Raw genomic sequence first — 16,621 nt, forward strand, 5'->3', positions numbered from 1 at the left:
ATCTTTAAGGTCCCCTCCAACTTAAACCATTCTATGATTCTGCGTTTTTCTGTCTGACTTTATTTTTTTCCAACTGGAAGCGAAGATCTGTCCTGCTTGTATCCATGACCATGATTTAAATTTATTGTGCTTAAATTTTGAAAGCCCAGAGATCTTGAATTTTAGTATTCTGCAATTAAACTTAACAAGTTAGCCCATGCTTGCAAAACAAATATAAAGGTCTATTTCTAGTGTATTGACAGTGCAATGCAATGAAATTGTGAATGGTATGTGAATCAGTCTGCCTTAATATTTACTGCTTTAATGCACCCTGAATTTATGGGTGTGCATTTTGAAATGAGGTAATTATTTTAAATAGCACCTGTGTGTTTTTAGCTGAAGAAGCTGTGAAATTACATTGCCTTAAAATCATCACGAGGTTCATTTGTATGCACCGCAGGCTGCTAGAGGGCAGAGGCAAGAGTAAAGAAGCAAATACCAGACTCGGCTTTCCATTCTGCTGTTGTGGGGAGGGGAAGGCAGGGTTGTGAATTTCACGGTGCCATGAATTGGAGTGTTCTGTAAAGTTGATTATTTTAATTTCAGTCTCTGCAGCTTGCAGAGATCATAGGCTGTACCTGAGAAATGTAGGCCAAGAGGGACCTCTGGAGGCCCCTCTAGTCCAACCTCCTGCTCAAAGCAGTGCTAACTTCTAAGTTGAGCAAGATTGTCCAGGCCCTTGGTTAAACAAGCTTTGAAAATCACCAGGGATGGATATTCCATCTCTTCTACCTTTTATTCTGAAGAATATTTCTTTATAGCTAATTGGAATTCCCTTTACTGCAATTTCTGACTATTGCCCTCCTGTCCTTTCATGGTGCATCTCTGGAACAGGTCTAGCTCTGCAAGCCAGCTTTGGGCAGCAGAAGAGAACAGTCATCGCTCCTCTTTTGCAAGCAGAAGAAAGCCTTTTCCTTGATTGGACTTTTCCATTTTAAATACATTTTTTTTACATTGCTTATGGCGCCCAAAACTAGCCTTGGTGTTCCAGATGTATCCTCGTTATGCCGAGTAGAAAGAAATAACCACTTCTTTTGCCTGCTGGCTAACGCAGCTGGGTATGTGGTTTGTCTGCATTGCTGCAAGGACATACTGCTGACTCATGTTCAGCTTCTCCCTCAGATCATTTTCTGCAGAGCAGGAATATGGACAGACAATTCTCAGCTTATTGCAGTGTATGAGCTTATTCCTTCCTACATACATGGGTGTATTTGTTTCAGATACAAAAAGTACTTCTGGTTATTGTGGCTTAAACAGATTCACAGTCAAATTGCAATATGCTTTAAGAAAGAAAAAAACACCGAACTTAAACTGATGTCATTGTAAACATTAATTTAGTTTCTGTTGAGGATTTCACACTTACTAGAATTACAAATACATCATACCAAAGATATTTTTACACAAAAAGGTGTTGACAGCAATTGATTTTAGCTATGTGGCCAGGCAAGAAAAGGGGCCCTTGGGATATGCAACTTTGTACAGCAAACAAATGATAAATATTAGGTATTCTGCACTATTTGGATGGAAACATACCAGGCCTAAAGCATCCCATTTGATTTAAAGAACAAATTCTTGCAAAGATTTGCTGCAGGTATCAAAAAATTAATTCACTGTTAGCACTGTTACAAGCGCTTCATTCATTCATCACCGTTGACACCGTTATCAGGGAAAGATTATGAATATCAAGTGGATTTTTTTAAGGAAACATTCTCTCAGGTGCTTGTTCTTTTCAAATGTTGGCTGTAGCCAGATCCAAGCATGTAAGTCCTTGGACCACCACTAGTTGCAGAAGAGGCCTTCTCTTTCCACTGTTTCTTGACAGAATCCTATCATGCAGCCTCCTAGCAAGCATCACCAGAAAGTTGTGCTGCTTGGAATTCATACTAATGTGATTACCCAATAATTGAAGTAGCAATTAAAAAATATTCTATGTGTGGGTTTTCATATTATTTATCTGCATCCATTTATCTCAGCAGTGAATTAATCATGACTGGGCTGACATGTCCATTGCTGTAAATTAATACAATCGCATTTGTACTTTGAGATAAGAGCATGCTAACAGATGGATGAAAAGAAACTGTTTCCTTTGAATATATGTCAGTTTTTCAGCCAGGTATTTAAAAACAGATGAGGGACAAATTCTATCCTGGTTATGATCTTGCTGTATTATTAATTTCAACAAGATCACAAGATTTTCCTCTATGTATCTAGAGGGGGGACTGTTTTCATACAGAATGTTAGTTGTGAAAGAAGAAAGTATTCTATTTACACATACAGAAAAGGTTTCAAGCCTTTCAGGAAATCTGTTTGAAAACTATTTATGGTATTAGTATGCAAATTATATACTACACACTAAATGGGAATCTTGCAGTAAAGCACTCTGACAGGCATTTCACTATCTGAACTATGGTAGTCCAGTTAAAAAGGCAAAACAAAAAGAAAACACAGCTGGATGTAATTGTATCCAAACACATGCTTATTATGTTAATGGGGGCATACGAATAAAATAAAATGTTGTCCAGCAAAGGTTTTCCCAGAATGACTCAGTTATTGTAGCAAAATGTTCAAATAATGCAAGCTTTTGTGTTTATTTTAATTGAAAACATGTTTCCTATTTATTCCTAAAAATTGACGGATGAAGTGTGGCAGCACCAGAGAAACAATAAATTCCATCTCATATCAAGTATTATTTTATTAAGTATTCTTCAGTTGAGAAGAAAATATGAATTGTGGCCGTGATCACATTAGGTATTTCCAGTGATATAATTTAAATCAAATTAGGAGATTGGTATTGTATGTCTTAAACTCCTACTGTTATCCCGGGTTGTCAGAGTAGTGATACACCTTTCCCTTTTGCACTGAAGCTTTCTGATGTTTCCCTGCCTGTGCCTTCTGGCTGCTGCTGCTGCTCTCCCATCAGCTTCCCGTCAGTCACACCGTGGTCTAATTTCTGCCCACACAGCCTCTCATGAATCTCCCTTAAGCATCCTACAGAAGTTTTACATCAGTGTGAGAGGTTTTAAGCAGCCAGGTGTTAGTAAGAATCCATTAGATGCTGTAGGTCAGTACTGGGTTGGGTCTCTTTCCAAACAGAAAAAGCTTTGGCCTTGTTTCATTCCTAAAAAACTCCCGGAATTCCTTGTTGTGTCCCTCACATCAATCTGCACAGCTCTGCAATGTAAATTATCTGGGCAAATTGCTAGATCTGTTCATACCAATTTACTGCTGGTGGACTCGAAATCTTTGAAAAGAAGAGACTTTACATCAGGTTTATGCTCCCTCCCTCCCTGGCCCTGCTTTGCTTTTTGTCCTTTCCATTTGTAAGACATGCTTTAACAAACCATAACTGAAAACCAAACAAACTGCAGTTTTGTGCCTTATGTAAGTTGCCTCTTATTCAAATCGTTTCATATAAGGGCTGTGCATATTGTTAAAAGCCTATGTCTTCTTCACTGCCAGCTGCTACCATGGTCCTAAAGTAGATGCGTTGTTTTGCTTTTAACTTTATATCTCACTATACTGCCCTGTGAAATTGCTTTCTGCCTTTAAATTGACCATCATGAAGAATTTTGTATTTTTCTACCTGTCATTGTCTCTGACAGTTACATGTTATTCTGAGTTTAAAAACTAACATTTTTGTTCACAAGCACAAAGGATACCTTCCCTAATCTGGGTCAATAGGCATGTCAATGCAGTCTTGAGAACATTATCTAAGTGCCTATTTTTATTCTTAGTGATGAGGAACTGTTTATACTGCAAATGTGATATGACCAAGCACACATTACTTTAAAATAATAATATATTAATTTAAAATTAATGGATAAAAAAGTCAGTCTGTTACTTAAAATATTTCCCTGAGGCAAAATACCCCTGGCCTGTTTAATGAAATGCGTTTGTTTCTTGGTCCTGCCTATGTAAGAAATGTTTAAAATTTTTGTCTGTGAAGACTTGCAGCCACTTAAGCATTTTACATTATGATAAGAAAACAAAGCTTGTATCATTAGTGTGATAAAAAGTCCAGCTTGGTTGTGTGGCAAGCAAATTCTACATCTGCTACTCCCATTAAAAGAAACCTAACCTACTTTCACTAAAAATTTGCTACTGCTAGAAAGCAGATTTTGTACTTCCCACTGTCAGTGGAAGATGTAATCCCTGTAAAATCAATAGATAAAACTCACCTGAGAGCGTACACTTATTAGTAGTTGTTTCCAGCAACGGTTAAAGAACAGATTTCTGCACAGAGTTTGTGCTTAGAGGGAAGTGTCAAAGGCAGATGAATTATGAGACACTAGAGGACCTGTGTCCTTTGGGATGCTATAGAGTTGTGAGAAAGAACCTTTTAAGGCCAAACCATATGTGTTGAGAGTCATTCTGTTTAGACTGTCCATCCTTTTCTTTTCTTTTTTGACAAACAAATCTCATTTTGGCACATTTTCTTACCTGTTTTGAAAAAAAGATCATCTTTTAAAAAGTGACCCAAAACCAGATGCTCCTGAAAGGAGCCTGGGGTTCACAGCAGAGGTCAGTAATGCAAAACTCGATTTATTTTATCTCATTAGGTCAACCACGCTTAGAGGGGATAGCTAGAATGCAAATTGTATGCTTCTGTGACAAAGCTAAAACAGAAACATGTGATTTGTTTCCATTGAAAATCTTGAGAATTTATTTTATTTCAAGTTCACAATGTCATGAGCACGAAACATGTGGTCTTCAGTGTCTCACTCTGAAATGCCCAAATAAGCCAATAGCAATTTGATTTTAGCTGGTACGTGTTTGTTCTGCAAGCATGTATGCATTTGGATATTTTCTGCTCCTCTGTACATTGCTTTCAGTACTTCCAGCATAAAAATATACAGTAAAACTTGTCTTAAAAAACATCACAGAGTCCAGCAAACAAAGCTGTATAGCAGAAGATCCTCTCTTACAATAAGCCAGGTAGAATGGTACTTGAGATGCTTCCTGAGACTAAACGTTGTTTAGGTTTTTGGGACTATTACAGAAAGACATCAAATTGTTATATGCATCAGGTTATTTATTTCCTTAGCCTTACAAACTGAATAGCAGTATCTCCATGAAAATAGTATGGAGTTCTTTCATAGCTTTTATCCTTGTGCTTTCCCTTCTTTTTCTTTTAATAGCCTGGATGTGTAAACACTACTGAAGTGGATATAAAAAAATCTTCAAGAATGAGAAATCCACATAAAACAAGAAAGGTAAATACTGTTGTTACACCAAAAGCAGGAGGTGAGGGTAATTTATAGCATGAAGTTCCATGGTTTCTTAAAACAATTTTTTCTTACAGCTGCAAAGAACAAATACATGAACCTATATTATTATTTCATAAGCTCTTAAATAAATAAGTATTAACAAATTTTCTAATATCAAGTAAATGCTATCACTAAAGAAAGTCTTTTGGGAAATACACAGAATATATGAAAATAAAATTTATTTTTGCATGCTTTACTCATGTTGTTTAGTAGATTGAATAAGGCATGTTGAAATGTTCCTGCTGGTAATTAAGGAAAGATAAAGTGCAGTGTAAACTAGAAAAGTAATTCTTCTTGTGCTGGTCGCAATTAAAAGGGTGTCTCTAGTTTACAGTTGTGCCCCAAATGGTTGACCAGAAATTGTGGAGGAAATTAGCTTCATCTAAACTAGGATCCAGACATGAACAGCATGAGCTCTCTAGGGATGTATAGACAGATCGGAACAACACTTCTCTCAAATTCTTTGTATCTTAATACTTATTCCTACTCTAAAGTACTTCCTCTCAGGTATATGTGTGTATCAACTCATGGAAAAATATTTTTTAAAAAGGAAAGTGGATTTAGAGAAAGTTTTATCTTCACTTATTTACTTTAGTGAAAGGTCAAGTTTAATGTAATTTACCAAGTAGTAATTGCAAATCTGGGAGTCATCCAAATAAGCCATTGTGATTGTCTACCTTTCAGGGTGCTTTCTTCTTTTCCTATCAGTCATCTCGACTTACCATAATAACTGCCTTTCAGTGTCATCAAATCCTTTTACTATTTATTTACTATGCTGTTAAATAAAGACTATGTTTACTATGCTGTTAAATAAAAGTAGATCCTGTGTTCTATGGCATTATGAAATTGTGGGGTTTGAGGGGTCTTTATTTTACACCATGGTATAAAGGCACTATTTTGTCTGAGTGCATGGTTTATTTGCAATTTCTTTATAAAAAGATGATCTCGTCCAACTTCTTGAGCACACTGAACTAAAATGTCACAGTTACTATGGGTATGTGTAGAAAGCATTGTCAGAAAGTAACTGTCATTGTTCCATGTTTTTGTGTAGTCTGTCTATGGCTTACAAAACGACATTCGAAGTCACAGCCCTACCCACACACCAGTACCAGAGACTAAGCCACCCACAGAAGATGAACTACACCAAGAGGTTTGAAAAATGACTGCAAACATATACTTTTAAATTACCTTTTTAGGAAGTAGGTATTAAACCAAAAATTATCGTAACTCACAGGGTTTTTGTTGTTCAGGCTAGATCTAGCAGATGTTTAGTAGGCCTTTTCCTTGTTTCAGGGCATACAGATTTAGGTATGTAACTGCTATTAAAACTAGGGAGACAAACACTGGCATTTTTTTATATCTTGCGTTGCACAATTAAAGGCAGTGAGCAGCAGGCAGGCCAGTTTGTAGGCTCTTTGCGCAACTAAGACCATTAGCCCCTTTAGCAGTAGACAGCTTGCTTTTGCTTTTAACACTGATTCAAGATTTGGGAGTATATTTACCTCTCCATGTTTGCACATAGAGGTTCACAGATTTATCTACTGTTAATGCTTCATGGAACTTCCCTAAGGTGTTAGAACTGGGAGAAGGTAAATGTCAAAAGAATTAGTAGTTCTCTTCAAAAATCTAAAAAAAAAAAGGCTAATTGGATTTCTGTTAATGAACCTTTAGGGAAAATGTTATACTGGGTCCTTTTTTGTCTCTATACGATATTCTCTCTTTGATGGAAAATTCCATTTATTTTAGAAGTCCACTGGTTATTTTAACTCAAATATATTTCTCTTCCGTGCCCTAATATAAATTAAGGTTAAATTACAGCCCTAATAAAAAGGTATGGAAATAGAGTCAAAAAATGAATTGCTCACAAAACTCTTTGCCTTCCTTTCTTGCAGATTAAGCATTGGCAAATGCAATTAGACAGACATAGATTAAAAATGTCAAAAGTTGCAGAGAGGTAAGTATATTGTCATATCTTTTTTTTTAATTAGACTGACAACTATTGGGAAAATATCAGTATGAAAATAGCTTCAAAGAAAGAGGGACAAAGGAGCTCAGGTTTCCTAGAAGGAACAGTTGCGATTTCACTTTAAGTGGAAGGTATGAAATTCTTTACTGATAAAAGATGGCCCAGATATTCTGTGATACATTTATGATAAACCCAAGAGTCACTGAATGAACCTCGGACCACGTGGTCACAAGTTTAACCTTGCACCGGCAGGGAGGCTAAATGGAAAAAAGGTCTGGGGTTACCATTTTGATATTTCAAAAGGGCAATCACTGACAAAGGGAGGGAACTGTTTGGCAGAGCTGTCTGGGTGAAGAGCCTGGTGCTTGAACAAAGTGAGTCTGAGCTTACTTCAGGTCAGAGGATGTAACGCTAGTAGGAGTCTTTCTCCAAATGAGACCAAAATTTGTCAGGAATGGGCTAGAAAGCAAATAAAACAAAAAGCCCCTTGGAAATACTAACTACAGCATATGTAGTGAAGAGGTAGAGAAAAGGAATGCTCTATTTTACTTATCAAGTACAGAGAGAGTGAAAACTGAGCTGCATAAGACTTAGTAAAGGAAATTAAGCCAAATACAAATGGTTCTTCATCTTCTCATATATGTTTGTGTGTCTACTTATATTTGTGTATGTATGCATAAACTTAAAACCACACATATATATAAAGAGAACAAGTTAAGAATATGTGTTTGCTGAACAGTAAAAGTAGAAATGGAGACAAAATATAATATGAATAGGAATGAAAAAAAAAATATTTGTCCTCATTTGTCCAGAATTTTCAATAATTATGGGGCAAAAGGAAATGGAAAGCAGGAATAAGGGCATGGGAGATGTAAATTACCAGAACGCAAGCAAAACTTTTTCAACTGAGTCAGACCAATTCATGAATACTGAAGAATTTGGAAGAAAACACGGCATTTTTTGGAAAGCAATACACCTGGGAGTACTGCCATTTGATTAGGAAATACTAAAAATATTAAATGTATTTAAAAGAGGAAGAAAGGCGTCATAGCAGCTGCAGGGCCAATAAATATGACCTGAATACCATGCTGTGTTTTAGAACAGGTTTTAAAGGAACTGATAATTAAAACCGTAGGGTTATAAACCATGTTCCTTTGTGAAAGCAAATGTGCATGGAAGCGGTTGCTTGATTTAATTTATCAGTGCCTGAAGGACCCCCAAAAGGAGCTATGTAGAAGTAATGGGGAAGTTTGTCATTTATTTTATATTATTTCAGCTCTTGAAAAGACTGAGCCACCCCTCCTTCTTCAGAGGTCCACTTTTAAAAGGCTTGAGCAAACCTACTTTAGCTTGAGCATGTAGCTGACTTTTGAGTATGTGCGCGCCCCATTACCATGGTTCAGTTGGTGCAAGTAACTTGTTGACTGGCTAAACTGATCAGGTTTCCTCACCTCTTGACATGACAATGTTTGATTCTTTTGTTTTCCTAGTCTATTAGCTTATACAGAGCAGTATTTGGAATATGATCCTTTTCTTGTGCCCCCTGATCCCTCAAACCCTTGGATATCAGATGACACCACTTTCTGGGAACTGGAGGCAAGGTATATAATTTTATTTCTTCCTTTGGACAAAGGGGTATAACAGGCTTTTCTTGAAATGTGAAGATGTCAGACAGAGGTAGGCAAATACTGAGCCAAAAGGGCAGTGCAGTATCCTTTTGGTCTTTGCAGCTTTACAGTTTTATAAAATGGGAAGAGCTGTGGATTAATAAATCTGTGTAAAAGTTAGAGTAACAAGTTTCCAAGGTTCCCATGTGAGGAAAAAGGGCACCTTTAAAAATCTGATAGCATTTTTGAGTTGGAAGTCCTATTCTTCTGTGTAAATGCGTGCATATTAACTTCATCCTTGCTGCTCATCTCTGCACATTGCACAGATATGAGCTATCTGGAAAGTGGAAAGCAATCTTGAAGTGAAAAGTCTGTGGCTGAACTTTAAGACGGTCTAAATTACAAACACAAAGTATGAGAATACTAAAGTTCTGCTCATTGTCTGTTCTGTGTTTTTTCAATTCTGTAGCAAAGAGCCAGGACAACAGAGGGTGAAACGGTGGGGGTTCGGCATGGATGAAGCTTTGAAAGACCCTGTGGGAAGAGAGCAGTTTCTCAAATTCCTGGAGTCAGAATTCAGTTCAGAAAACTTAAGGTAAATGAGAGTGACTTTGGTTTTTACTACCTCGTAAGGTACATTGGTGGCTTTTTTTTTTGTCTGATGCTTTTCATTTTTTGAACCCTTAAAATATTTTCCCGTCTTAGCTCTCAGAATCCATTCATGCACATTGCCTCCTGCTCCCATATTCAGGCTGAGGGGAAGATTGATACAGTTAGCAGAGACTCAAATGAAGCATATTGTCTCATTCATGTCCAACATTTGGTCAAACTACCATGTAAGAGTTTTTCTCTCAGCTCATTTTATTAAACAGGTTTAAAACATTGATCTGTTCAAAGCCTGTTCAGTATCTTTTATTAATCCAATATTATGAGAACAGTAAAATTAAAAGAGAGATTTTGTTAAAAAATAAATAAAGGATTTTAAAGTAAAATTCACAGACTCACTGTTGGTCAGGTCTGTTGGGAACATTGGTCTTTTAAGTATCTCCAACAAGATTCTAGTACCTGTGGATCTAACACAGCAAAAGCAGTGTGACAGCTAGCTCTCAGATTCCTCAGTAATCACAAAATGGAAAGGTGTTGCTATTATATGAGACTTAAATACTATTTTCTTTTGAAGTACATACACAGAATTACTTTTAAGTGAAGGACAACATTTATTTGATTCTAAACAATGATAGCCCATCCACTGGCTAATAGTATGTATTGCTGTTGCTGTTCTAAGGAAGACATGTCTTGGTAAGAATTACTTCAGAAGGATTAATAACAGCCTTTCTATAAATAAGACAAATTGTATGTAGTAAAAAAAGCATAGATGACATATTTTTCTGTTTATTCCACATTCTTGTCAGATGTCATCTATATCACTTCCCATTTACCAATAGTTTAAGGAGTATAAAATCCTATTTGCACACATTCTAGAGCTCAGAAAAATCACAAATGACTTTTTTCTGTGACAGTTCTCAGTCTAAAGTGGTGCAGCATAGTCTTTCATACTAGTTACTTTTATGTAGCATCTTGCAAGACCCATTTAGCATTTTGTGATATGGGTTCATAAATCCTGAGTAATTGCACAGACCTCCTTGTTAATGTAAGTTTGTCAGCAGAATAACTTCAGGTGGACCATGTTCATATTCAAATATTGAATTCAAACAGGCTGTGTTCGTATTCAAGCACAGAATTTTGCATCATAAATGTATATTAGATACTTTAGACCTTATGATGTTTTCCAACTGCTTTGTTTGCCATTACCCTCATGAAAATATGGCCCAATCTATATGTGTATGTTGATAACTTCATTAGTGACAGATGCAGATGTTTTTTTAATTAAAAAATCCAAGCGATGAAATGAAATTTTTAAAATCAGAATAATACCAAGAAAAGAAAAGGTAACTTTTTTATTTCAAGAGCATCCTTGGAATTCCTTATGCAGAGCAGCTGTTCAAACACAAACCTCTCCCACTCAGTGTGTGCTGCACTTTATGCTTTTCTGTGATTAATTTGTCTCTCTGCCAACTAGACTGTTACCCACATAATCCCTAGGTCTTTCTCCTAATCCTATTTACAACACTAACCACAGGCAAACTGCAAGTGACTGATCCAGAAAAAATTCCCTAGAGAAATTTGTCCAGAGCTCATTCCTTGACATGTTGTCTACTTTTCTGTCTCTCTCTCTGAATTCTTATACTGGCATTATAATTATAATATCTGAGCAAAGGTGAATCTGAGCTTAAAGTTTGTCCCTGGCAAGAATCAGGCAGGGACTCAAACTTGCACTGAAAAGGTGCTTTCTGTGATGATTAGCCGAAGGAAAACTGCCTCACAAGCTCAGAATTATCTTTCTAAAGTCTCAAAATGTAAGGAAATCAGTCCAGTATTAGGCTCACACAGTAAAGTCAGGTTAGAAAACATGATTTTTTAAAGCCTGTTATGTGTGGGAGTCAAAATGTTACAGATCTCAGTAAAAGAAATTAAAAGCTTGATGTTTTCAGGCATTATGTCTGAATAAAGCCGAAATTGAAAAGATCACCTATGTCTTTGCTCACCCTTTAACCCCATGGTGGCAATTTGTTTTTTTTTAGGGGAGATTTTTTTGGATTTGACAGGCACCATGAGAAAAAGATTCATTTCTGTCCATATCTTCTCACTCCAAAAAAGTGAACTTGAGTCAGTGGCTGGCTCTTGTCCTTTTTACAGATCTAATAGTGGTAATGATGATTTACAGCAAGCACAGTCAAACCTACCCTGAGATAGACAGCTGTGACCTTGAATTCAAGCTACCAAGTGCGGTACACAGGATACAGCAGGGAACTGCAGACACTACAGAGAGGTTCAGTATTAGCTAAGTCTCCCACCTCGCTTTGGTGAAAGAAATACTGAAACTGTGAAATAAGTCTACCAGATTCATCTTTTCTATTCAAGTGTGATTATGTTACATAGCTAAACATCCCAGTGTTACTATTTCGTTAACTTGAACTGCGAGTGCCTAAGCTGCCTGAGAATCTCATTCTTATTGGATATAGATCCTGTCCTAAGAAACAGAACAAGGATGAAGAAACTTGAGTTGTGAGTTAAAACTAGGAAGAGTATAACAATTAGGAATGCAACCAGGTTTCACCTTACTCTATCTCAAGGCTTTTTTCTTTGCCTGTAAATCGGGATTAATAGTATTTCACTCTCTAATGGGGTGTTTTAATGCATAGCAAAGGAATAAAACTGCCTAAGCAGTTCTCTCAGCGTGGTAGCTTCATTACAGTGACTGAAGTTTGCGAGCCCCCAGTTTGGAGTCTGCATTCACCTAATGCAGGCTATGACTTGTAATGTCTTGTTAGCATGAAGATTTTTTTTGAGGGATTGCTTTGTATGCTGCTCACTACACAAAACAAAGAGCTAATGAGACATACGATTTGGATAATAGATTTATAAATTTCCCACTGCCTATTACAAAAATGGTGGCCATCGTTTAAAATTCACAAGACATAAGTTTGAGCATGATCCAACACTACCAAGCATGGTCACAAAGCTGTCCAAGCACTGAAAAAGGACTTTTTAAAGACAGCAAGATAATGAAATGAATCTTACTGCTATATGGCACCTGTAAACCTAATTTTGTTACAAAAGAAAGAAAATCCCCATTCCTCTCCACATCTTTGCTTTGTCTGTAGTGCTGCAGAATTCTTTGGAAAGTTAGTATGCATATGCTCACTGTAGGTTTGCTCCCCAGTGGTTGTTTTGTAGGAATTGCTGCCTAGATCTAAATGGTTTCAGGTCTGCCAACCTGAAAGCCTGTCCAAGTCGTCACACAGTATTGCACTAGGTGCAATCTCCAAGGCAGAACTAAGACTGCAGAAGCCTCCTAGGATAGTGAAAGGAGAATGGTGTCAGGACATCTTCCATGATGCGCAGAAAGAAAAGCCACTGGCTCCCTTGCCCCTTCCTTTGATTCTTATTCATTAGCTTCCATAATATATGAGTAAATAGGGAATAGGGGCTTTGAGTTCTGGTTGTCCCGAAAAAGAATAAAGGGACTAAAGAGTTAGCTAGATTTAGATGTTTTCTCTCAATGAATTTTCTCTGACCATCCCCCTGCAGGCTGAGATTTTGTGAGCTGCTTATTTTGGACTCATCCATTAAAGTTGTAGAAATGTTCTCTACATAGAGATAGAGGCTTCCATTATGTCCCATAGAAAAAAAAAACCAAAACCCTAACACATACACTACTGAACATTTGCAGTTGTGCCTACAATGTGATTCAGTCACAGTGCTTAATTTTATGTTTAATTTACTTCGGTGGTTCTGGCTATTCTAACACCATAACAATGCTTTTAGTTGAGAGGAGGGAGAATGGTGCTGTAAAATTCTTTTTAGTACAGCTTGTATCACTTTCATTTTTTTTGCTCTTTATTACTGATAACCACTCTGATGACTTTAAATGCAAGACACTTCTGTTTTCTCTGATGGTGGAGGTGTTCTGCATGTTATAAAGTATGAAGATTGATTAACTGTAGTTGATGTCTGTCCTGCAAGTCTGAACAGAAGTGTTGGTAATGATACTTTCCCACACTGTGTGGGAGCTGATAATGTTTATCCTTCACACTGTTTATTACATTGATTACGAGGCCCTGTTTTGGTTGCTAATAACTTGACCAAAATTAATCCTCAAAGCTGAAATTGCCTGTTCTTTATTTCTAATTCAGACTCAAGCTTAAACTCCAAGTCCCAGCAATGTTGCCACTTCTTCAGATTAGATAAGGAGCTAGTTGCAAGATTAAATGTTTTTCTCTGTCATTATATTGAAGATCTTCAGCCCTACCACATCTTGAAGCTTGAAGTTATACTTCACAAGAAGGTGGACACCAGGAATCAGAGTAGTCTTTCCTATCTCTAAAAAAAAAGAATGGTAGCTGATTTTCTCCATGGAGTTTGTTAAGGTTTTTGTTTGCTTTTGCTGAAAATGCTGAATGGTCTGTCCCCTGATCTGTTGTGTCACATGCACTGGGTGCAAAGCCCACATAATTCCCCCTTCATTGTCTCCACACTGCCTAAACCTCACACATTTTGTGGAGAATCACTGCAGCCTTCCTCTCTGTGTTCCTGTGTGCTAAGTTTAACTGATTAGCTTGATCGGGGATCTGCTGATGGCTACATCTGACATTTTGGTCAATTAATGGGACAGAACCTGTGTTGCAGCTGTGTTGCTGTGCTGTATATCTGGCAATGCCAGCATCACTTTGAAAATAATCCAGCTGGAGGACATAATCCCTAGATGTCTTGCAACATGAGTCTTACCATGTCATGTGGCTGGATGTGTAACTGTCACATGCTATACACTGTCACTCGGCTACACATCTGGTGTGTGACCCAGTGTGTGGCAGCCCAGATGATGGGACAGAAGACAACAGTAAGGTTTAGATCAAGCTACTCAGGTCTCTGTTCAAATGGTATTGAGCAGCTTCTACAGAGGTCTCACAGACTCCAGCTTCATCTGTGCTATTGGTTGCCATGGGATATTCAGAAAAGTTATTTTTGAAGATGCAAGAAGTGGCAGCCTTATTTCTGGAATTTCCTAACTTTGCATATTTGACTTTAACTCTGTGGGAGGAGGGCAGGCATTTTTTTCTTGAAAGATCAGTAAGTAGATTGAAATGTTAAGAAGTATGTTAGCTGTAAAGCACCCTAGACATAACATACCACAAAAATCAGCATTTTCTTCCCACTTTTCAGAGGTTTCTGTATTTAGAACCTCACAGTTTCAATAGGTATTTTGAATGCTAATGTTAGAAGGGTAAAATAAAACTATTCTATCAAAGAGATGGTGTTCAGCCTCTAAGGAGCTGTCTATACAACCTGCCTATTCTATGCTGGAAGCTGAATGTGTCCTCAAATAAGTTAAATTTATCTTCTATCTATTTCCCCCTAATTGAGTATAACTTGCTATATGGAAACAGGTTACTTGCAAAAGAAAACAACATCCTAAGGCATGTTTGTGGTGACTGCCAGAAGTATTGGCAGTGATATAATGGAACAAAATAGAATGTGACAGCGTTGAGCTAGACCTTGTTTTTACAAAGAACATCCTTCCCTTTCATTTTTCTATCCCTTACCTGACTTTGACACATATGAGTTATCAGTCAGTCCCAGAAGATGCATTTGAAGGGGTAAGCACTGCAGGATACACACTTTTAAATGCAAATATCGAAAGCAGCTTAAGGAAACCAAAGTAGGTTGCCTGAATTTGACAGACTGAACTGAATTAGAGTTTGTGAGCTGTGCAGCTTTTAAAGATGAGTTATGAGGCCTCTATGTTTACTGCATTGCCACCAGATTCTCATGATACGTCCTCAGGCTCTGTGCTGATCTATGTTCAATTCACATTGCAGTTCACAGGGATAAGTGATGCTACCCAGAATTTTTGAAACTGAAGTTCTGTTGGCACAGACTCCCTTTGTGACCTTGAGAAGCCATTGTACATTATTACTTTATTAACACATTAGCAAAACTGGAACAATTTTACTTCTCTGTCTCTTGGAGAATCTTAAGGGATCAATAGATAGAAAGATTGTCCTTAGCTCATGGAAATTGAAGAGCGTAGAGATACCTGAAAGTCATCTCAGTAGAGTGAAGCCATAATGGCTTGTGAGCAATGAGCATGGGCTCCTTCTGTCTGTGTTACAAAGGAGTTTCAAAACAGGACTATGAAGGACTAATTCATCACAAGTAAGGAATGTCTTACAGGAGGAATGCTGTAAGGTTTCCTTTGCTATGCTTTACTATCCTCTTTTAAGAGTTGCTGCTGTTGAGGGTGGTATCATTTTCCTTTCTTGGGGGGTCTGAGTACAGTTCCTTCACCCTGTCCCATCTTTGTTTAACTAAGCTAAGAAAACTGTTCGATATCACAAAGTAAGCCAGGCATTGTCTCAGCATTGGGTCCTAGTTGAATTTAGAAATATTTTGTGCAGTGAGCTAGTCTGAACACCCATAGAAGAAATAATGATAAAACAATCATAAGAGCAAATGAAAAGTAATTATCAAACATATAGCTAGACAGCTGTGTTCTCAAAGTGCTCAAGACCTTTTTAGTGGTCCTGCTCCAGACTGAGTGCAAACGGTACAACAAACTGGCCTGCACTGTATGTAGCTGCCCAGTGCTGGTTTGCTCAGAAGCAGAAGAGAGAATGGGTACTTCCATTCAGCATTTTAATAAAAATATGTATAGGAACACAATACTGAAGAAATAAATTAAATTATAGTGAGCAAAACAAATGCTTTACCAGTTTCTACATGATCTGTGAAGTATTGGTAACAAAATTACACAGTTTATAGTTTAGCAGGGCTCCGAGAGATTCATGTAGATAGCAAGAATATAAGTTCTCATTATTTTTTGAAAGAATGTAAAAAAGCAGTAGATTTATAGGCAATATAAGCGCTGTGGTTCAGGTGAAATGAAATCTCAGTTTAATTCCAGCTGAATGAAAACCTTCCCATAAGCAAGTTGCACATATGTAAATAATGAAGGATTTTCAACCTGTCTCATGAAGAGGCTTGTAATAATTGCTTCTCAACATGGTTGGATTGCCTAAGACAGTATATCAAAATGCTGATCCCCACATAAAATCACAGTTTTTTCTTAATTTAGCATGGTTTAGATTAAAACTTTAGTTCATTATTTTTTTCTTAAGAAG

General features: G+C 37.2%; 1 protein-coding gene across 9 annotated transcripts in view; it reads left to right on the top strand.

The window, feature by feature from the left end:
* The window catches only part of RGS7 (regulator of G protein signaling 7), a 275,987-nt gene that overhangs the window by 227,432 nt on the left and 31,934 nt on the right, over positions 1-16,621 (top strand). For all 9 annotated transcript variants that reach the window (XR_009968236.1, XR_009968237.1, XR_009968238.1 and 6 more), the window contains 5 exons: positions 5,178-5,252; positions 6,358-6,456; positions 7,199-7,260; positions 8,763-8,873; positions 9,349-9,474. Coding sequence is in view for 6 of the 9 variants with exons in the window: in XM_062637376.1 (XP_062493360.1) it covers positions 5,178-5,252; positions 6,358-6,456; positions 7,199-7,260; positions 8,763-8,873; positions 9,349-9,474 (473 nt within the window). In the remaining 3 variants the exon portion in view is untranslated. The remainder of the gene's footprint in view (positions 1-5,177; positions 5,253-6,357; positions 6,457-7,198; positions 7,261-8,762; positions 8,874-9,348; positions 9,475-16,621) is intronic.

The sequence above is a fragment of the Pezoporus occidentalis genome, unplaced genomic scaffold (genome assembly GCF_034315485.1).
Source record: "Pezoporus occidentalis ecotype Australia unplaced genomic scaffold, CSIRO_AGI_Poc_V1 ctg52, whole genome shotgun sequence".
Lineage (NCBI taxonomy): Eukaryota > Metazoa > Chordata > Aves > Psittaciformes > Psittacidae > Pezoporus > Pezoporus occidentalis.